Raw genomic sequence first — 22,734 nt, 5'->3', positions numbered from 1 at the left:
TGTCCTATGAATTTGACTGCTGTAGGTACCTCATATAAGTGCAATTATACAGTATTTTTCCTTTTGTAACTGGCTTGTTTTACTTAGCGTAATGTCTTCAAGGTTCATCCATGTTGTAACATGTAACAAGAGTTTCTTCCCTTTAAGGCTATTGAGAATACACCATTCACAAAAATAAACTCAAAATGGATAAAGGACCTGAATGTGAGACAGGAAACCATCAAAACCCTAGAGGAGAAAGCAGGAAAAAAACCTCTCTGACCTCAGCCACAGCTATTTCCTACTTGACACATCCCCAAAGGCAAGGGAATTAAAAGCAAAAATGAACTATTGGGACCTCATGAAGAGAAAAAGCTTCTGCACTGCAAAGGAAACAATCAACAGAACTAAAAGGCAACCAACAGAATGGGAAACGATATTTGCAAATGACATATCAGACAAAGGGCTAGTATCCAAAATCTATAAAGAGCTCACCAAACTCCACACCCAAAAAACAAATAATCCAGTGAAGAAATGGGCAGAAAACACAAATAGAACTTCTCTAAAGAAGACATCCAGATGTCCCACAGGCACATGAAAAGATGCTCAACGTCACTCCTCATCAGGGAAATACAAATCAAAACCACACTCAGATATCACCTCACGCCAGTCAGAGCGGCTAAAATGAACAAATCAGGAGACTATAGATGCTGGTGAGGATGTGGAGAAACAGGAACCCCCTTGCACTGTTGGTGGGAATGCAAACTGGTGCAGCCGCTCTGGAAACCAGTGTGGAGGTTCCTCAAAAAATTAAAAATAGATCTACCCTATGACCCAGCAATAGCACTGCTAGGAATTTACCCAAGGGATAGAGGAGTGCTGATGCATAGGGGCACTTGTACCCCAATGTTTATAGCAGCACTCTCAACAATAGCCAAATTATGGAAAGAGCCTAAATGTCCATTAACTGATGAATGGATAAAGAAGTTGTGGTTTATATATACAATGGAATACTACTTGGCAATGAGAAACAATGAAATATGGCCTTTTGTAGCAATGTGGATGGAACTGGAGAGTGTTATGCTAAGTGAAATAAGTCATGCAGAGAACGAGAGATACCATATGCTTTCACTCTTTTGTGGATCCTGAGAAACTTAACAGAAGACCATGGGGGAGGGGAAGGAAAAAAAAAAGGTTAGAGAGGGAGGGAGGCAAAACATAAGAGACTCTAAAAAACTGAGAACAAACTGAGGTTTGAGGGGGGGTGGGAAGGAGAGGTGGGTGGGTGATGGGCATTGAGGAGGGCACCTGTTGGGATGAGCACTGGGTGTTGTATGGAAACCAATTTGACAATAAATTTCATATTAAAAAAAAAAGAATATTCTGTTGTATGGATATACCACATTTTGTTTACCAAAATATCCATCAATGGGCACTTGGGTTGCTTCTACCTTCTGGCTATTGTGAATAATGCTACTATGAACATGAGTGTACAAATATCTGTTTGTTTCCCTGCTTTCAATTCTTTTCTGTATATGCCCTAAAGTGAAATTGCCGGATCATATGGTAATTCTATTTTTAATTTTTTTGAGGGGGCTCCATACTGTGTACAATTTATATTCCCACCAACAATGTTCAAGGTTTCTAATTTCTCCACATCCTCACAAACACTTGTTATTTTCTGGGTTATTTTGTTATTTTGATAATACCCAGTGTAATCTATGTAAATTAGTATCCCACTGTGACTCTGATTTGCATTTTCTAAATAATTAGTGACATTCAGCATCTTTTCATGCACCTTTGCCTTTGGAAATCCTCTTTGGAGAAAAGCCTATTCAAGTTCTTTGCCTAATATATATATATATATATATATATATATATATATATACACACATATGTACATATATATACATATACATGAATATATATACGTATATATGTACATATATATTCATATATACATATATATGAATATATATACGTATATATGTACATATATATTCATATATACATATATATGAATATATATGTATATACATATATACATATATGTATGAAAAATATATAAATATTTATATATTTATATATTTATTTTCTTTGCCTACTTTTTAAAAAGATTGTTTAGTTTTTAAACTGTTGAGTTGCAGAAGTTCTTTAAATATATTCTGGATATTAACCCTTTATCAGATACATGATTTGCAAATATTGTCTCCATTCCATGGGCTGTCTTTTCATTCTGTTAATAGTGCCCGTCATGTACAAGTTTTTAATTTTGATGCATTTCCACTTACTTGTCTTTTGTTGTCTATGCTTTTGATGTCACATCCAAGAAATATTGCCAAATCCAATGTCATAAAGTACTCTGTGTTTTAGTCTAAGAAATTCATTGTTTTAGCTCTTCTGTTTAGATCTTTTATCTCTTTTGAGTTAATTTTTGTATAAGGTGTTAGGTAAGGGCCCAACTTCATTCTTTTGCATATGAATTTCCAATTTTCCCACCACCATGTGTTGAAAAGACTGTCCTTTCTCCACTGAATAACTATTGAAAATCATTTGATCATAGAGGGGAGAGCTATTTCTGGACTATCTATTCCATTGGTCTGTATAACTGTACAAATCTTATATTAACCTATACATTTGAAGAACAATTCCATTTTTCATCTTTAACATAAGTTTATAGTTTTATAATATAAACGTTTTATCAGAAAAATTTTCCCAGGTTTGAAGGGAAGAAAAGTTTAAAATGAAAATTATTTTTAAACTATTTTTACATTTATTTTTGAGAGACAGAGAAAGATAGAGCATGAGCAGGGGAGAGGCAGAGAAAGAGGGAGACACAGAATCTAAAGCAGGCTCCAGGCTCTGAGCTGTCAGCAAAGAGCCTGATGTGGGGCTTGAAACCACGAACTGTGAGATCATGACCTGAGCTGAAGTCGGACGCTTAACTGACAGAACCACCCCAGCGCCCCTACAATGAGTGTTATTAAAAGAACCATTGTAGGAGGCATAATAGCAAGAAATATAAAGTATTAAAATATTTTTAAAGTTTACATATACGTATTAAAATATAAATCCAAATGAACATTACTTTTTTTTAACTTTAATGTCACTACAAAAATCCAAAAATCTGCCGTATGGCTTTCAGAATGATTTTGAACTTGGAAACAGCCAAATTTCAAAAGGAAAGGGAAAAAATTAAACCTGTATCCAAAGGGCAGTAACCTTTGAACAATTTAAGCAGAGAAGTTAATAACCATGAAGTCTTCATTGATGTTCGAAATAAGGCAATGCCAGTGAAAAGAATTATGCAAAAGTACTCATTAATTCAACACATACTGAGTGCTTATTATACTGAATGTATAGTGAGAATAAAAGAGACATGAACAATTGCAAACAATCCTGTCATTTTTATTTTTTTATTATTATTTTAAAAAAAAAATTTTTTAATGTTTTTATTTATTTTTGAGACAGAGAGAGACAGAGCATGAGCAGGGGAGAGGCGGAGAAAGAGAGGGAGACACAGAATCTGAAGCAGGCTCCAGGCTCTGAGCTGTCAGCACAGAGCCTGACACGGGGCTCGAACTCATGGAGTGTGAGATCATGACCTGAGCCGAAGTCAGACGCTCAACCGACTGAGCCACCCAGATGCCCCAAATCCTGTCATTTTTAATGTTTATTTATTTTTGAGAGACAGAGTGAGGGGGGAAGGGGCAGAGAGAGAAGGAGACAGAATTTGAAGCAGGTTCCAGGTTCTGGGCTGTCAGCACAGAGCCCAACATGGGGCTTGAACCCACAAAGTGTGAGATCATGACCTAAGCCAAAGTTGATGCTTAACCGACTGAGCCACCCAGGAGCTCCAACAATCCTGTCATTTTTATGATGACTGATGGGTATGCCTTTGTAAAGAAAGAAACATTCTGATTAGCAATAGCCAAAAGGGCCCAAGATTTTGTACAAGACTGGGAGAAGCAACCAGAGGCAGGAATGATAAGAAAGAAGTGATGTAGAGAGAAGTAAAGAAAAGGGCAGAAGACAGCTAGGAGAAATCAGAAGTAGTGGGGCTTAGCAACAGCAATAGGGCCAGGAGCAACACATATTCCAACAGAAGACAGAACGGCTCTGTTTTGTGGGCAATAGGAACTGTAACAGCCACCTGCCCCTGAACAGACTTCAAAAATTGTTGTCTCTTTCAGCATCTTATCTTTCAGCATAGAAAACATTCTTGGGTATCTCTAGAGCTTCTAAAGCTGAGTATCAGTATGCCTTTGTGAAAGCACGTCAGCCACTACAATTTAGCACTCAGGATGGAAACAGGAAAAGGAAACTACATATTAAACAAAATGACAAGTTAGGCCATAACAGGTAGTGTATTGCAATAGAGTATTATGGGCTATAAAATGCATACAAACAAGCAAATGAACAAAATGATAATTACATCAAAGAAGTGATCTGAGAATAAATATGGATTCTAAACTTCTGTAATTCAGGCAAAAGGTAGAAGTATAAGAAAACCATCTTATCTCCAGAAACATAGTTTTTAAAATGCAGAAGAGGGGTGCCTGGGTGCCTCAGTTGGTTAAGCATCCAACTTCAGCTTAGGTCATGATCTCAGTTTGTGGGTTCAAGCACCTATGTTGGACTCTGTGCTGACAGCTCAGAGCCTGGAGCCTGCTTCAGATTCTGTGTCTCCCTCTTCCCAGCTCCCACTCTCTCTCTCTCTTTCAAAAATAAATAAACATTAAAAAAAATTGTTTTAATAAATAAAATGCAGGAGAGCAAGGCATATTTGGCAGATCTGTCCTGAAAGTAGGCAGGTCCAAAGGACTGTTGGAAGATGACTCTTCATGGGAATTTTATGTTCGTGCATATCTTATGTCAGATGCACAGACGGCTTTTATTTGGGACAATCTTTTCAAAGATGTGCATATAGCACATAGCCTTGGAAAATATAGTGTCTCCCTCTGGAGCAAAGAGCAGATTTATCTGCTGTTCAGTATGAAAAAAAGATAGTATCTCCTTGTGGGTCAAAGGCTGGACATATTTGCTTATAATCCTCTCATGAAAAATTGTGTTAAGCATGGTGTTCTCAGCTGTGGTTCAAACCTAGGCCTGCCTATGCATTGGCCTTGTGGGACTTGAGGCGCAAAGGGAACCAGTATGAAGGTCACACTGATTGCTGTGCCTTGAATAACATTCCTTTGTCTCTAACCCATGAGTCTCATGTCTTCTCCTGGTATCCATGAAACTGTGGTAGGCTAAACCTTCACAGTTCTTGCTGGGGCATGGACCCAAACCTAAGTATGTGGAAGAAATTCAGTTTGGCAAGTAGAATTATATACTGTGTTGGGAGAAGATGGTCAATAATCAGCATCAAAAAGTCCAACATGAAGTAAAAGACATCCAGCAAGGCAGATCGAATCCAGACACAGAACATACGCAAACAATAAGGATACGGAAATACAGACTGGCAGACTAGGTTAGTCTGTTAGCAGATAGTGGGCTCCTACAAACAAAGTTGGGGCTCAGAGTAGAATTAGCCTGGTGGCAAAAGGGAAAGCAAAAGCAAAGGACATCCTCAATCTTAAAAGGAATGGGGTACTAGGCAGGCGACAAAATCTGACATGACACTTAGGCCAAGAGACTAAAAAGAAAATTCAGACCCAAGAACCAGGGTAGACAATGCTTTTATGTAATAATAGCAATACAATGCTGGATTGTAGCATAACATATCCTTGATTCCCTCCTATCTAACATTAGACTTGGCTGTAGAGAGTGAGGTATGCAGATGGGATTCAAGTGGCCCTAGTGTGGGGAAAGAAGGTGTGTAAGTCTAAAGTTAAGACAGGGTCCAAAAGAACTTACACTAAAAGTCAAGCACAGAGTAATGTCCTTGAGACAGAACAATGGTCCATTTACAGTCCATTTACTTCATGTGATTACAAGTGTCTAGAAGGACAGCTATTAAATTTATTTACAGATTCTGAGTCATGTAAGGCTGTTAAATAACATCATACATACCATGCATATATCTATATTAGAGCATCTAGACTCTGTTTTATGAGATGTTCTCAGTGAAAAGCTATCTGGTACATAACGTTAATTGGAAAAGGTAAAATGCTTTCATGAGCAAGGAAAATTACCTAAGCTTATGTATTTTCCCAAAAGGTAGAGATTTGGCATTTAAAACTAAGATACAGTAGTGGGAAGCTAGGCAAAAAACATGAAAACAATCTGTGGCTTTTTCTAAGAAAAAGCTATTGGTTTTTGAAAGGCTTGTCCACCTCTACCCTTTTGTGAAGCAAGTGTCCCATGAGTTTTAGCACAGTAAGAACAGTTTTGTCCTGTGTAAATATAGAAGGCTATCATGAAACAAAGCCTCTGGAGATGAAGGTATTTCATCCTTTGGCTTAAAGTCAACTAACCGTTTCTGAATCAGTTCTATTATGTCTATTTCTATCTTTTGTATTGCATTACATTGCTAGTGAGGATATTCTTCTAACAAGTCTTACCTTTCCTTTTATCTATTTGTACTTGGCATTTCGATTAACTGTACTTTGTTTCTCTGGGTGTTATTAGCTACTAAGTTTTCTTTCATCTCTCCTCATTCTCGGCTCTCTTCCTCTCCTCTTGTTTTGCTTCTCTTTCTTTTCCTACCTAATTGGAGGTAGTAAGGCAAAGTGGTACAAAAACAAGAGACTAAAAGTAATTATAATCTACCAGTCATGCCCGACTGCTGCAAAGTATACTTTTGCACTAGGTTGCTGCCAATTTGTTGCTTTTGCCAGCAATTTTATTTCAATATTTTACTTTTAAAAATTGTTATTTAATTTAATTAAAAAAATTTTTTAAACATTTTAATTTTATTTTTTGAGAGACAGAGAGAGAGAAGAGCACAAGCAGGGGATGGGCAGAGAGAGAGGGAGACACAGCAGGTTCCAGGCTCTGAGCTATCAGCACAGAGCCTGACACGGGGCTCAAACCCAAAATGCAAGATCATGACCTGAGCCGAAGTTGGACACTCAACCAACTGAGCCACCCAGGCACCCCTAATTTTTAATTTTAACTTAATTCACTCACACACACACACACACACACACACACACACACACACACACACACGTGTGTGTGTGTGTGTGCATCAGTGTGTGTGTGCATCAGTCAAAATTCTAACCCTGGCTCAATGATCTCATCTGTCCTTTCTACTCTTAAACCCAAATCACATCTTAAGGGTATCAGAGGAAGACCAAACCAACACTCCTAGGACCTTTAGCCAGTCACAGCATCACAACACCTATACCAAAGACCTGTCTCACCGTGTCAATCAACCCTGTTATCTTTGAGCACTGATGTAAAAGCACACTTTTCCCCCGTCTTCATGTTGCCGTTCTTTCCTACTCCCATCCCCCTCTACTCCTTTGCACTTTCTTTTTTTTTTTTTAATTTTTGTTCTAATGTTTATTTCTGAGAGAGAGAGAGAGAGAGAGAGAGTGTATGTGTGTGTGTGTGTGTGTGTGTGTCCCTGAGCAGGGGACAGGCAGAGGGAAAGGGAGACACAGAATCCAAAGCAGGCCCCAGGCTCTGAGCTGTCAGCACAGAGCCAGATGCGGGGCTCAAACTCACAAACCGTGAGATCATGACCTGAGCCGAAGTAAGCTGTTTAGCCGACAGAGCCACCCAGGCACCCTTGCAATTTTTTTGTTGTTGTTGTTAAAGCAATCTCTACGTTCAAAGTGGGGCTGGAACTCGAGACCCCAGATCACGAGTTACACACTCTACCGAACAAGCCAGCCAGGTGCCCCTCCTTTGCACTTTCTTATTCCAGGTTTTGCCATAACTGACTCCACCTCTCATTCCTTTCCTATACCCTTAACTTTTCTTAACAATCCCATCTAAAATAAACTTGGCTCTGTCCTCAGGGCAATGCTAATCTCTACCACCCTCTCCACTGCGTCCCTTCCTGAGTCCCCACATCAGGGGTTAGGACTGTAGAAACTGGCATTCTTCAGACTCTCTTCTGCTAGATAGAAAATCAAACTCTCTCTTTATACGCAGTCATTATCCTTTGATATTCCTGACATCTTTCCCCCTACAGCCTTCTAGTCACTGTCATCTCCTGTCTTTTTAAAAGTCACTATTCTCCTGGGACAACTGGCTGGCTCAGTTGTTAGAAGTGTTCAACTCTTGATCTCAAGGTCATGAGTTCAAATCCTATGTTGGGCGTGGAGCCTACTTTAAGAGAAAGAGAGAGAGAAAAGTTAAAATCACTCTTCTCATATTCATTAAGGCCTTTGAAACTGGTTCCCAGCATCTGTCTCTATCCCGACTTCTGCCATGATTCCAGAAGATTCTAAAGTTTATGTCTATGGTCCATTCATCAATTTAGTCTTGAAAAACCTGAAACTCCTTAAGTCATCATGCCTTCCTTTCAAGTGTACTTCTGCTACCCACTCCCAGGGCCACACCTTGGCCTTCATCATCACCTGAACTGCACTACCTTGGAAATATCAAACTCTGGAATCCCAGCCACTAATCACAATTTTCTATTCTGCCAACTTTCCCTTTATACTAAGTCTTCTGTCTTAACAGTACCCTCTAATTTCTTAATTGCTCCATTTTCTCTTAGTCCAATGAGCCCCTCATGGGATCTCTCCCTTCCTTTTTTTTTTAAGTTTATTTATTTATTTTGAAAGAGAGAAAGCTTGCACTAGCACTAGCACAAGGGGGGGAAGGGCAGAGATAGAGGAAGAGACAGAATCCCAAGCAGGCTCTGCACGATCAGCACAGAGCCCAACTCAGGGCTCAAAAACACTGAGCCATGAGATCATGACCTGAGCCAAAATCCAGAGTCAGATGCTTAACCAACTGAGCCACTGAGTTGCCTGGCATCTCTTCCTGTGTAACCCAACTTGGACTTTGTGGCTCAATACCTGAGCTATTTTTCTTTTTTTTAATTTTTTTTTTTTTTAACATTTATTCATTGTCTGAGAGACAGAATGTGAATGCGGAAGGGCAGAGAGAGGGAGACACAGAATCCGAAGCAAGCTCCAGGCTCTGAACTGACAGCACAGAGCCCGACAGGGGGCTTGAACTCACGAACTGTGAGATCATGACCTGGGCTGAAGTCGGATGCTTAACTGACTGAGCCACCCAAGCGCCCCAACTGAGCTATTTTTCTATGAGCAATCTGGTCCCTTGCACGACTAGTCTTTTACTGTACTTGTCAGTTAAAATTCCCACTCTGGCCCAAGATCTATTCTTAAATCCGAAAGAAGACCAAACCCTAAAGGAGATAAATCACACAGCTGTACTGACATCTCTATGAATTCATGTTCTCAACCTGGCAGAGCCAACAGTATTCACTAATCAATTTCCCTTATCTAGATATATACTTGTCTCCACTATTCTTCCCTCCAATCTCAGAAAATGAAGTATCTCTGTCTATTCCAAGTCAATCCAACATTTTCTAGAGTAAAGTAATCAATCCAACAGGACAGCCCACTCAGCTTTGCCCATTTTAGCATTCTCAGGCTGCAAGGAGGAACAATTCATAGCCAAACAAAACTCTGTCTTCACTAAGGCTAACCAATTGGATAAAAAGGACAAAATCAAGACAATCCATCCAATTTTTGGCTTTGACCCAATTTTCTCCACTCTGCTCAGGAGGATTTCAATCATCTCTTCTTTCTCTTGTCTCCAAATCTATTCAAATCTTTTATATTCTTAAAGAAACAAAACAAAAACTGTTTCAACTTTCTGCTCCATTGGCTTCTGGGAATATTTTTGTGTACTCCTTCCTTTTGCCAGACCTTCAAATGTTGGTAGGTCACAGAGTGTTATCCTCAGGCCACTACTCTCCAGGTCTACACACTCTTTGTGGATATCTCAGACACTTTTATAAATTTAACTACAATATAAATGTTGATAAGCTCCAAATCTATGTCTACAGTACTGGCTTCTCCTCTGAGTTTCAAACTTGCCAGACAGTGTCACCCAGAATGGCCCAGAGACATCTCAAACTCAATATATTAAAAACTGAACTTACCTGCATTCTCTCCTGATGAGCCTCTCATCTAGTATTCCCTAATTTAGCTGGTGACAGCATGCAATCAATCATTCAAACTAGAAACTGAGAACTCCTCCTTCTTACTCCCTCCAAATCCATCAAGAGGTTCTGCCTATTTTATCTCATCATTATTTCTCAATTTGCCCTCCTCTTCACCCCTACAACACCACCTACCACAAGGCCAGTTCAAGGCCTTTGCTGTGTTTTCTGCAACACATTTTTTCCCTCTCCTTACAGAATAAAATCTAAAAAAAATCTAAAAAAAAAAAAAAAAAAAACTAGACTCCTAAATATAGTGAACAGACTAGTAGTTGCCAGATGGGAGGTGGATGGGGGGATGGGTAAAATAGATGAAGGGGATTAAGAGTAACTTATCATGATGAGCACTGAGTGATGTATAGAAATGCTGAATCATTATATTTTATACCTGAAACTAATATAACACCAAATGGTAATTATACTTGAATTAAAAAATAAATTAAAAAAAAGAATTTTAACCAAACACACAAGGCCCTGATGATTTTTCTAGGTTCATTTGTCATTACTCCTAGCCTCAAATTTTATGTTTTAGCAAAAAATAAACCACACATAGTTCCTGACCCATATATCACACCATTTCTTGTCTCTTGAGCTTTTGTTCATATTTTCTCCAATACTTGAAATGAATGCCTTTATTTTCCTTTCTCTTAAAACTTCTACTTATCACTGAGGATCTCAGGTGCTATATTTGCTATGAAGCTTTTTCTGAACATACCTTCCTTCCTTTAGGGGTAAATGTCCCTCTTATGTACTCTCATTTTACTTTGTTCTTTTCTATGTATTGTACTTCTCACAAAGTATTATAAGTATTCGTATAAGTATGTCTCCTGCACTGATCTTTGTAGCTCAGAGGCTAGTTGGTAAATAGCAAACAATTAATAGATGTTTATTTAATGGTTGGATAAATGGAGAGGAAGGGAGGCAGGGAAGGGGAGAAAGAGGAGGAAGGATCATGTAAGACTTTAATGTTGGAAGTAAAAGAAGCCAACTTGTCAGCCCCAGGCCTCTGACCTTCAGAAAAATTGTCACTTCAGTTCAACTCTACATATTAATCCCTGGTGGTGTAACAAGCAAAAAGACCAAGAAAAAATAAGAAAAGAAAAATACAGATGCAGACATTGTGGTAGACAGATAATGGAGACGACCCCACCAAAAGATGTCCATATCCTAATCCTCAGAATCTGTGACTTTGTCACCTAACATGGCAGGAAGGATTCCACAGACTGGCCTAAATTAAGGTCTTGAGGTGGGAGATAATTCAGGATTAAGCAAAGGATACTAATGTAATCACAAGGATCCTTATAAAAGAAAGAGGGAAGCAGGAAAGTCAGAGCGAGAGAAGGAGATGGGATTATGGAAGCAGAGGTTGGAGTGATGCAATTGCTGGCTGGAGGCCACAAGCCAAGGAATGTAGGCAACCTATAAACTGGAAAACGAAAGCAAATAGATTCTTTCCTATAGGCTGTAGAAGAAACACAGATGATACCTTGATTTTAGCCCAGTGAAACCCATTTTGAACTTCTGATTTCCAAAACTGTAAGATCATAAATTTGTGTTGTTTTAAGCCACTAAATTCATGATAGTTTATTATGGCAACAATAAAAAAATAAAAGTCTATGTCATGAAATACAATAAGTAATATCTACAACTGCCTCAAAATATGAAATCAAATTGCCATTCATAATGTATCAGATTGTACTGTTTTTGATAACCGTATAAAAATATTCACACATAGGGGCGCCTCAGTGGTTCAGTCGGTTAAGCATCCGACTCTTGATTTCAGCTCAGGTCATGATCTCATGGTCGTGAGACTGAGTCCCAAATTGGGCTCCATTCTGATCATGCAGAGTCTGCTTGGGATTCTCTCTCTCCCTCTCTCTCTGTCCCTCCCCTAACTTGTGCGCTCGCACGCGCTCTCTCTCTCTCTCTCTCAAAATAAATAAATAAACATTTTAAAAAATATTCACACACAGAGCAACATAGAAACAAATAAAAGGATTTCATGGATATAAAATGAAAATTTGTAAGATAAATTTGGTAATCTTTTAAAGATGGAGATGAATAATCGAAGAAGCTATAGTTTCTGAAAAACACATTTCTAGGAAGGGCTTATGTTAAATATAAGTGATTTTAAAAGGGATTTTAATAAGTGATATGTTTCATTTCTATGACATTTAAATGCAAAATCAAATAAAAATAAGAGCCTTATTTGTTATACAATCTGACTTTTTAAATATGGAGGCCCTGCCTATCTAATTGGCTTATTTGGATTATCTTTCCCCAACAACATACACACATAAGCACATATGTCAAGATACCTAGAAAATGTAGTTAGTACTACGGTCTACCTAAATTTATTATAAATCTCATAGCCAGAGTCCAAACAACGTACTTTCCTTTGTCCTTCAGCCATTCTGGATTCTTTTCTTCTTCTTTTAAATCAGAAAGTTCAGGAATATCAGTATTCAATGCTCTCCGTGCTTCTGCTTGTTTGTGCAACCACTGAAATCAGAGAAGTCTAATGAAGGACACAAAAATCTTATTTTTATTAACAGCTACTTTGACATTTGCCGGCTTCTATATAAAATGGAAATACTATCTGTTATGGACTGAATATTTGTGACCCCCAAAATTCGTATGTTGAAGCCCTAATCCCCAGGGTGATGGTATTTGGAAGTAGGACTTTTGGAGGTAATCAAGTTTAGATGAGGTCATGAGAATGGGGCCCGCATGATGGGATTAGTGTCCTTATAAGAAGAGGAAGAGACCAGAACACAGCTCTCCTCCCACTACTCCCTGTACCCTGATCTTGGACTTTCCAGCCTCCACAACTTTGAGAAATAAATGTCTGTTGTTTAAGACACTCAGTCTAGGGTATTTTGTTACAGCAGCCTGAGTAGACTACTATACTATTTGATAATGCTGATTTTTTTAAATTTTCAGTTTTTATCCTTTTTTGTTTAACATTACCAGATAGTTAAGACCAAACACACAAAAATTTCTAGTCCAAATTTCATACAAATGGGAGTTTGTGGGAGTTCATGGGATTATTATTTTTCTTATCTATAACACATTTGTTTTTCTATATTGAAAAATACATAAATGACTTTTATTTTTTCTTTTTAAAAAAATTGTTTAATGTTTATTTTTGACAGAGAGAGAGACAGAGCATGAGTGGGGGAGGGGCAAAGAGAGAGGGAGACACAGAATCTGAAACAGGCACCAGGCTCCGAGCTGTCAGCACAGAGTCAAACAGGGGGCTTGAACTCATGGACAGCGAGATTATGACCTGGGCCAAAGTTGGACGCTCAACCAGCTGAGCCACCCAGGCACCCCATAAATGATTTTTAAATAATTATACTTTTATAATTCTAGAAATAACTTTATAAATAATAAAATTTAGAATATATTGTTTAATAAGAAAATAGTTAATATTTATAAACTGTCATTATGTCTTAAGGATTTTCAATCATTTCCACAAGTTTTGAATTGTGAGAGGCAACACTTAACACCTTGTAGTAAAAAATAATGCAGTTCTTAGAGTCTATATACCTAAAGATAAAACATTCAAAATGCCAGGGCCCAGGTATTTATAAATGAATGAGAGATATTCTAGAATGTCACATTAGAAATACCTAACGTTAATAATGAGTAATTGTTGTATTAACAATAAATGTCCAAATCCATTACCAAAACACAAGTTTACAAATCTAATATAGAAAATGATGTATGGGGCATATGGGTGGCTCAGTTGGTTAAGCTTCCAACTTCAGCTCAGGTCATGATCTTGTGGTCCGTCAGTTCAAGCCCCATGTTGGGCTCTGTGCTGACAGATCAGAGTCTGGAGCCTGCTTCAGATTCTGTGTCTCCCTCTCTCTCTGCCCCTCCCCTGCTCACGCTCTGTCTCTGTCTCTCAAAAATGAATAGATGTTTAAAAAATTAAAAAAAAAAGAAAATAATGTATTTGATAAAATAGATGGCAAGTGTTTATCTCCTGGAAAAAGCAATAATACTGCATACTGAATCTTGAGACAAAAAAATTCTGCAAAATACTTTTCCATAAGGAAATACTAAAATATATTCAAGAAGTAATATCTTTAGTCTAATGAATACTTAAATTCAGAACCAGTACTAGTTTTAAAAGATGAAATAAAAAATATTTTCATTGTGATCACTGTAACTAACAGCAAATATACTTACCTCCTCTTCTTCTGCTACTTGTGATTCCCGGAGAGCAGTTGGAAATACTCGAGGGGTAAAGTTGATTTTAATACTGCCAACAGAGCGAGGAGCAGGAATACTATTTTCCTTTAACTTCTCCAAAAATATATTTTCTGAATTTCTTCCTTCAAAAGCAGTATTAGCAAGTGAGTTCTCTCTCATTTTCTAGTTAACAAACTGACTCTTCAACTAATTACACAGCAAAGCTACCTCTAAAATCCTATACAAATAAACTAAAGATAACTTCTGCTAGAAAGAATGTAAAACCCATCATCAAAAGTGTGGCAGCAAGTTATCTGTCCTTTAATCAATGACCCCAGCTACTTTTCTAGGGTTCTCTTTGTTAAAACACACAGTGTCTAATTTACATTCAATCTAGGGAAGGGAGGGCACTCTAGGCAACTCTACAACCGCTTTCCATTTTAGAAAGCCATCACTGGAAGCACTACCTCTATTTTCCTTAAGCTCCTACAGCAATATCTTCTATAAGCTTCCTTATAAAAGTTATGGTATAAAAGTGATGGTATAAAAGTTTTTCAGCCATCAGAGATAGCTAATGAAAAGAGGCCAAAAAAAAGTAATAATGAAAAGCTATACGTTTTAATAAAGATAGTTACACGTAATAATGGTTAAATCAATATAAGAGGAGAAATTAATCTACGTGTTAGAATATAAAGTATATGATTAAAAGGAAGGAAAATTGGGTTTAAAAACTGCAAAAGTACCAAAAGCATGATACACAGATAGAAAAGGCAAATATCAAAAATTTAAAGAAAATCAGATTTTTTTCACAAATATGACAGTAATATCTTTGTTATAAAATACAAATAAGAAAAAAAAACTTCCAAATTAAAAAATTGGAAAATGGCCTAAATTGACATTTCCAAGAGAGGGAGGAAGGGGACAAGGAGGAAAAAAATAAGGACTCAAACAAACAAGAAAGCAACATTAACAAAAATTTGACTGCAAGTTTTCTATAGATGTCTGTAGTTGAGACAGCTATCTTCCAGTATCCTAGCCATTCTCCCCTCTTCCTTTTAGAAATAGAATTTGAGTTCTAGGCTAGGTACATGACTAGGTCAGGCTAGAATCGATATAACCCAGCCTCCCTTAAGATTAGATGTGATTGGAGCGCCTGGTTTACTCAGTTGGTTAAGCCTCTGACTCTTGATTTCGGCTCAGGTCATGATCTCATGGTTGGGGAGTTCAAGCCCTGAGCCAGGCTCCATGCTGACAGTGCGAGGCCTGCTTGGGTTTCTCTCTCTCCTCCTCTCTTTACTACCCTCCCTTGTTCACATGTGAGCTCTTTCTCTCAAAATAATAAAGTTAAAAAAAAAATTATGTGTGACTATATGCCAAATCTGAGACAACAAAATCTGAATAGAAGTGATGTATACAACTTATGGATCGTCATCTTATAGGTACATCTGCTTGCTGTGGACTTCTCTTCCCATTTCCCACTGGCTAAAAAACAACGCCAACTGCAGCATCCAGAGATTGAAGACAAATGAGGTAATAACAGAGGTGGCCCCACCAGCCTGGATGGCCACATAGAACAAAATCATCTTATCAGGCCTACATGGATCACTGTTACATAACAAGTATTAGATTATGGAGAACTATATTTCTGTCTTATTTGATCTGTAACTTGGATCTCCTTATTACAACAATTAGCTTTAACTATCTAATACAATGTCCCAAGAATTTTATATCCAAGTAAATTGTTGTTTACGTATAAAAGCAAAAGATGTTCCTAGATATGTAGAACTAAGTGAATATATTACTTAGCCATCTTTTCCAAAGACAGTAAAATCTTGGTTTGTGAGCATAATTTGCTTATAATCCAAAACACTTCTTTTTTTTTTTTTTGAAAGGCAGACTGCCACGTGTAGTGCCTCATTTGGATGTGTCTGGAGTCTTGGAAGCTTGACTACCCTACGTTCTCCTACAAATGGACCTTGAGAGCTTGTTTGGAGGTTCTAGCAGAGGAGCGCAGCTACTCGTATACCCTTGACTGAAGAACGGTCCTCCTCTATCGGGGAAGGTCCTCCTCTTCGACCGAGCGCGCAGCTTTGGGAGGGACGCACATGGAGCAGTGAGGGAGGAAGGGGACACCCGCCTAGCCAGCCAGATCAGTCGAATCAACCCTGGCGATCAATGACATCAATGACAGATGTCGCAGCCAGATCTCCCTCACATCCCCAAAATACTTCTATATCAACACAAATTTCCCCCATAAGAAATAATGGAAACTCAGATGATTCATTCCACAACCCAAAAATACTCATATGAAAATGATTATAATACCATAATATAATACAAAATAATAAATAAAATATACAATAAAAAGAAAAATAAATTAACCTGCACTTACTTTTGAAAACCTTCGTGGCTAAGTATAAGGGAAACAAGAGAGAGGAGGGTTATTGTGTAAGACGACTTTCACTATCATTAACAGAAATCACTGCTATCTATTGGCTCAATGGAATCTTTTTCTGCATGGGGGCCATTGTATATACTCATATGGATGTTGACTACAGTACTGCATTGATAAACTCTTGTCATGTACTGTATTTAATGTAACTGGCAAAAAGGCAGCAGAGGAAAGGGTCTATATCTGCCAGCAGACTGACTTAGAATAAAGCAAAACATTCCTAAGTTTACGGTTGTATGGAAAGCAAAGGACTACCTGTAGGTGCTTTGAAGTGAAGAAAAATACACAAGTGCCAGTTGTGGGCACCTTGCAACATTCTGAAAAATCTGATTTCTGCCAAACACTACTGCATGAGATAGAGCATCTGAGCATGGTAGACAATCACCCACAATTCTGCAGCCAGAGAGAACCATTGGCTCAGTTGTGATCATGTGACATTCGGCATCATGTACAACTCATATTGCAAGACATCACTCATGTATCAGGTTAAAATTTATTAGAAATGTTTGCTTGTCTTGCAGAACATTCACAGAATAAGTTATTCACAGTCTAAGGTTTTACTGTAATATATTCAAAGAAACGTTCCAGAACATGGAGAAATGAAATTAAGAACCCAAGCATAGGGAACTTAATAGTAAAAATGGAAAGCATGGATTTTCCAAATAGTGGAGAAAACACTAAAAATTTATGAATAAGATTCTTAAATGGTAGTACAACAGAAGGAAAGCAGAATAAAAAGTTAAAATGAAGTATCTAACTTCAGTATAATACTACTAATGATTACTAGAATACTGAACATGAAGGAAATAATTCTTTTCCATAATGATAAATTAAAAAATATTTTCTTACTAATTTTGCTAAAATAAAATTTTTTTAATGTTTATGAAAAACATTAAAGTGACCACTAGTTACCTTTTTATTTTTTTTCCTGAGAGAGAAGGAGCTCCATGCATGGAAGCAGGGGGGAGGAGCAGAGACAGAAAGAGAATCTCAAGCAGGCTCAACACTCAGCATGAATGCAGAACACAACTCCACAACCCTGGGATCATGACCTGAGCCAAAAATCAAGAGTCATATGCTCATCTGACTGAGACACCCAGGCACCGCAACCACTAGTTAAATTAAAAAATAGGGTATCCATTATAAAAATAGGGTATCTAGCCTCCAAAATCTTATGGTAAAATAAGACAAATAGTAAAACAACAAAATAAAAAGAAATTAGCTTTCTGTTTATAGAAGCATAAGTTAAAGGCTTTAGACACTTCTACAAACAATTTCCAGATAAAATGTTATATACACGTAAAATCCTTGATAAAAGTATAACAAATAAACAAAGGTTCAAATATACAGTTCAGTTCAAAAGGTAAGCAAAGAAAAAGTCTTATCAGAGATTTATAGTCAGGTAATTCAAAAGCTGACAAAAAAGCTGTTTGGACCCCCCTACGTTCAGGAATAAGACAAGGATGTCCACTCTCATTATTACTATTTAACATAGTATGGGAAGTTTTAGCTTCAGCAATCAGACAACAAAAAGAAATAAAAGGCATCCAAACTGGCAAGGAAGAAGTCAAACTTTCACTATTTGCAGATGACATGATACCCTATGCAGAAAACCCGAAAGACTCCACCAAAAAATTGCTACATGAATTCAGCAAAGACAACAGGATATAAAATCAATGTGCAGAAATTTGTTGCATTTCTATACACCAACAACAAAGCAGCAGAGGGGCACCTGGGTTGCTCTGTTGGTTAAGCGACCGACTTCGGCTCAGGTCATGATCTCGTAGTTTGTGAGTTTGAGCCCCATGTCCGGCTCTGTGCTGACAGCTCAGAGCCTGGAACCTACTTCAGATTCTGTGTCTCCCACTCTCTCTACCCCTCCCCTGCTCACGTTCGGTGTCTCTCTGTGTCTCAATAATAAATAAATGTTAGAGAAAAAAATGATTACATACAATGGAATATTTTATTACTCACCATCAAAAAGAATGAAATCTTGCTATTTGCAATGACGTGGGTGGAGCTAGAATGTATTATGATAGGTGAAATAAGTCAATCAAAGAAAGACAAATACCTTATGATTTCATTCATATGTTGAATTTAAGAAACAAAATAGATGAATATATGGGAAGTGGGGGAAGACGAGAGAAGGAAAGAAATCACAAGAGACTATTAATGATAGAGAACAAACTGAGAGTTGCTGGAGGGAGGCGGGTGGGAGATGGGCTAGATGCATGATGGGTATCAAGGAGGCCACTTGTTATGATGAGCACTGGATGTTGTATGTAAGTGATGAATTGGGCGCCTGGTTGGCTCAGTTGATTAAGCGTCCAACTCTTGATTTTGGCTCAGGTCATGATCTCATGGTTTGTGAGTTTGAGTCTGGCATCAGGCTCTGTGCTGACAGAGCAGAGCCTGCTTGGGATTCAGTTTCCTTCTCTCTCTGCTGTTCCCCTGCTTGCTCTCTAGCTCTCTCTCAAAATAAATTAAAAAATAAACTTAAAACAAAAATAAGTGATAAATCACTGAATTCTACTCCTGAAGCCAATATTGCACTGTTAACTAAAATTAAAAAAAAAAAAAAGTTGTTTAGAAATATATCTATATCTATATCCAAAATACATATATAAAGACTAAAGGCTGGAAATTTAATGCTGATAGTTACAGAAGTGGGAAGCTGGAAATGAAACTAGAAGCTTAGAAGGGCTGCATTCTTAGTGTAAAGGATACTTATAGGGGCACCTGGGTGACTCAGTTGGTTGAGCATCCGACTTCGGCTCAGGTCATGATCTCACAGCTCGTGAGTTCGAGCCCCGCGTCAGGCTCAGAGCCTGGAGCCTGCTTCTACTTCTGTGTCTCCCTTTCTCTCTGACCTTAACCCACTCGCATTCTGTCTCTGTCTCTCTCAAAAATAAATAAACATTAAAAAAAATTTTTTTTTAAAGGATACTTATAAAATCTCCATCCACTGGTCTAGGAAAGTAAAGCCTGTTCTTCCTGGGGCTTTGGACAGGAGGAGAAAAAAAAATGTCTCTTGTGAGAAATCAAAACTCCAGGTATTCCTGTGAGCAACTCTTACTTCCACAAACTACAACACTTGAGATTTTTTTTTTTTTTATATGCACCCACTGAACAAAAAATCCTTACTGAAGATGAACACATAAGTCACATAAGGAAACAATCCAGTATGAAGGACAGTTACCAGACACAACAAACAGGAGGAATGGCTTCCTAAGAATTTGAAAAAATAGAATAATCTGGAAGAGATTAAAATAATAATTTTAAACATGTTTATTTAAAGAGCAAAAACAAGCTAAATCCATAATGAAAAACTAAGAAACTAATGACAAAAGAATAAGCAAAACAAACAAAAAAAGGAACTTCTAAAATGAAAATTATTGTCACTGAAATTTAAAACATTTAGGACAAGTTTAGCAGCACATTAAGCATAGGTGAAGAAAATCTGCAAACTCAAAGAGATCTGAGGATAACAGAGCAATTAAGAAATATAAAGAAAACTGAGAAAGGTGATATTTGAAGACAATAGCTTAGAATTTCCTAGAACTGACTGAAGACATACATTCTTTAATAAAAGTAAATTCCAAGTTCTGACATTATGAAACAAATATAAAACTGCACTGAGACTAATAAAATCGAACCACACCAAAGTGAAGAATTTTAAAGCAACCAGAAACAAAAGATGGATTACCTTATAAAGGATCAATAGCTAGATCAAGAGCAGACTTCTCAGCAACATTAGAAGGCAAAAGGTAATAGAAAAATATCTTTAAATTACTGATGGAAAAGAACTACAACCAGCCAAACTATCCTTCAACAAGTAAAAATATAAAGATAATCAGTGTGCCTGGGTGACACAGTAAGTTAAGCATCCCACTCAGGATCTCGGCTCAGGTTATGATCTTGCAGTTCATGAGTTCAAGCCACACATTGGGTTCTGCACTTATGGTGTGGAGCCTGCTTGGGATTCTGTCTTTCCTTCTCTCTGCCCCTCCCCTGTTTGTGTGCTTGCTCTTGCAAGCACCCACATGTGTTCTCTCTCTCTCTCTCTTTCCTCCAAAATAAACAAACTTAAAAACATTTTTTTAAATATAAAGACAATAATTGAACTTACACCCATAAATCTTCATTAAAGAACTACTAAAGGATTTACTTTCATATAAAGGTTTTTTTTCAATGTTTCATTTGTTTTTGAGAGAGAGCGCAAGTGAGGGAGGGGCAAAGAGCAGGGGACAGAAGATATGAAGTGGGCTCTGTGCTGACAGCAGTGAGCCCAATGTAGGGCTGGAACTCAGGAACCATGAGATCATGACCTGAGCCAAAGTCGGACACTCAACTAGCTGAGCCACCTAGGTGCCCCTAAGGATTTATTATCAAAGGGAAGGCAGTTTGACCCACAAAGAAGTGAAACACAAGAAGCAAAGACAAATAAAATATCAGTAAATATACATCAATCTAAATAGTAATGACTATTAGTGGAGAAAAAACCCACACTAACAATAATGACTAAATTTAGGGATTTAAAAATATAGTGAAGTCAACTGATCCCCCTGCCCCTCAAAAAAGTGGACTAAAATATTTAGACAATAACATAGAAGATGTGTATAACTATAATGTGCATACTAAATTTCCTTGTAATATTTACAAGTATGGTAGAGATTAACCTTAAAACTTTGTTTAGTATGCATGTTAAAATATAGTAATTGGAATTATATCTATATGCCAAAACATATACAAAAAAATTAATATTAATCATTCAAAGAATGAAAATAGAATACGTACCTTTCAAATTCGGAGAAAGAAAAGAAAGTAATTAAGAACACTTTTTAAATCCAAGGCAGAAAAACAGAAAAAAAGAACGAAAAAGAAAGTCTGGTAAATGTAAATCACGAAGATAGAAGAAAATCCTAAGACAAAAGTGTATTTTTATTTATAATAATAAATCTAAGTGTCCCATTGTTTATTAAAAGAAAGCCTCAGGATAAACAAAAATAGGGGCGCCTGAGTGGCTCAGTCAGTTAAGCATCTGAATTCAGCTCAAGTCATGATCTTGCAGTTTGTGGGTTCAAGCCCCGCATCAGACTCTGCTGACAGCTCAGAGCCTGGAGTCTATTTCAGATTCTGTGTCTCCTTCTCTCTCTGCCTCTCCCCTGCTCATGCTCTGTGTGTGTGTGTGTGTGTGTGTGTGCGTGTGCGTGTGTGTGTGTCTCTTTCAAAAATTAAAAATTAAAAAAAATTTTTTTAAACACCACAAATACACATCATAAACTATAATTTATAAACATAATGATTCAGAAAATTTTACATATGAGAATTATAGTCATTTTCATTCTATGTATTTGGAAACTAAAACCAAAACAAAACAAACAAAAACTCCCTCGTAATTCAAGGGCCAAAGGAAAAAACAATGATGAGTTACAAAATATTTGCAATTAAACAAGAACAAAAACACAAGATTCCAAGACTTGGTGACTTGGTATTAACATAGTATTTAAGAGGGAAAAAAATTTAACTTAACATGCATGTATTAAAATATTACAAAATTAATGGAAACAAGTTGGACAAAAAATAGAGAAAACTAAAGAAACTAAGAGAACACAGGAGTTAATGGAATAGAGAACAAAGAAACTATAAAAAGGATCAACAAAACCAAAAATTGCTTTTTTGAATGGACTAATAAAGTTTACAAAATGTTACAACAGTAGATCAAGGAAAAATAAAATGGTGTTAGAAATAAATAAATAGAGATAATTATGTTATAATTAGAGATAGAGATAAATAAGAGAAACCTTATGCAAACAAATTTGAAAAGGCGATAAGGACAATTTCCTAGAAAAGAAATTATCAAAATTGACTTCAAAAAAATAGAAAATCTGGAAATCACTAACTATTATAGAAACTAAATGTACTTCTATGCCTAGATGTATTAGGGGTAGTTTTACTAAACGTTTGAGCAGCAGATATTTGTTAGTGAAAGCAGACT

The 22,734-nt window shown here is 37.2% G+C and overlaps 1 protein-coding gene across 4 annotated transcripts in view; it reads right to left on the bottom strand.

Moving 5' to 3' along the window:
- DNAAF4 (dynein axonemal assembly factor 4) overlaps nucleotides 1–22,734 on the bottom strand; it is a 69,423-nt gene that overhangs the window by 13,688 nt on the left and 33,001 nt on the right. For all 4 annotated transcript variants that reach the window (XM_042941952.1, XM_042941951.1, XM_042941949.1 and 1 more), the window contains exons 5-6: nucleotides 14,282–14,427; nucleotides 12,474–12,583 (exon numbers count right to left, since the gene is read on the bottom strand). In XM_042941952.1, the coding sequence (XP_042797886.1) occupies nucleotides 12,474–12,583; nucleotides 14,282–14,427 (256 nt within the window). The remainder of the gene's footprint in view (nucleotides 1–12,473; nucleotides 12,584–14,281; nucleotides 14,428–22,734) is intronic.

The sequence above is a fragment of the Panthera leo genome, chromosome B3 (genome assembly GCF_018350215.1).
Source record: "Panthera leo isolate Ple1 chromosome B3, P.leo_Ple1_pat1.1, whole genome shotgun sequence".
Classification (NCBI taxonomy): Eukaryota; Metazoa; Chordata; class Mammalia; order Carnivora; family Felidae; genus Panthera; species Panthera leo.
Note: the sequence above shows the minus strand (reverse complement) of the source record. Positions and strands in the feature narration are given on the sequence as shown.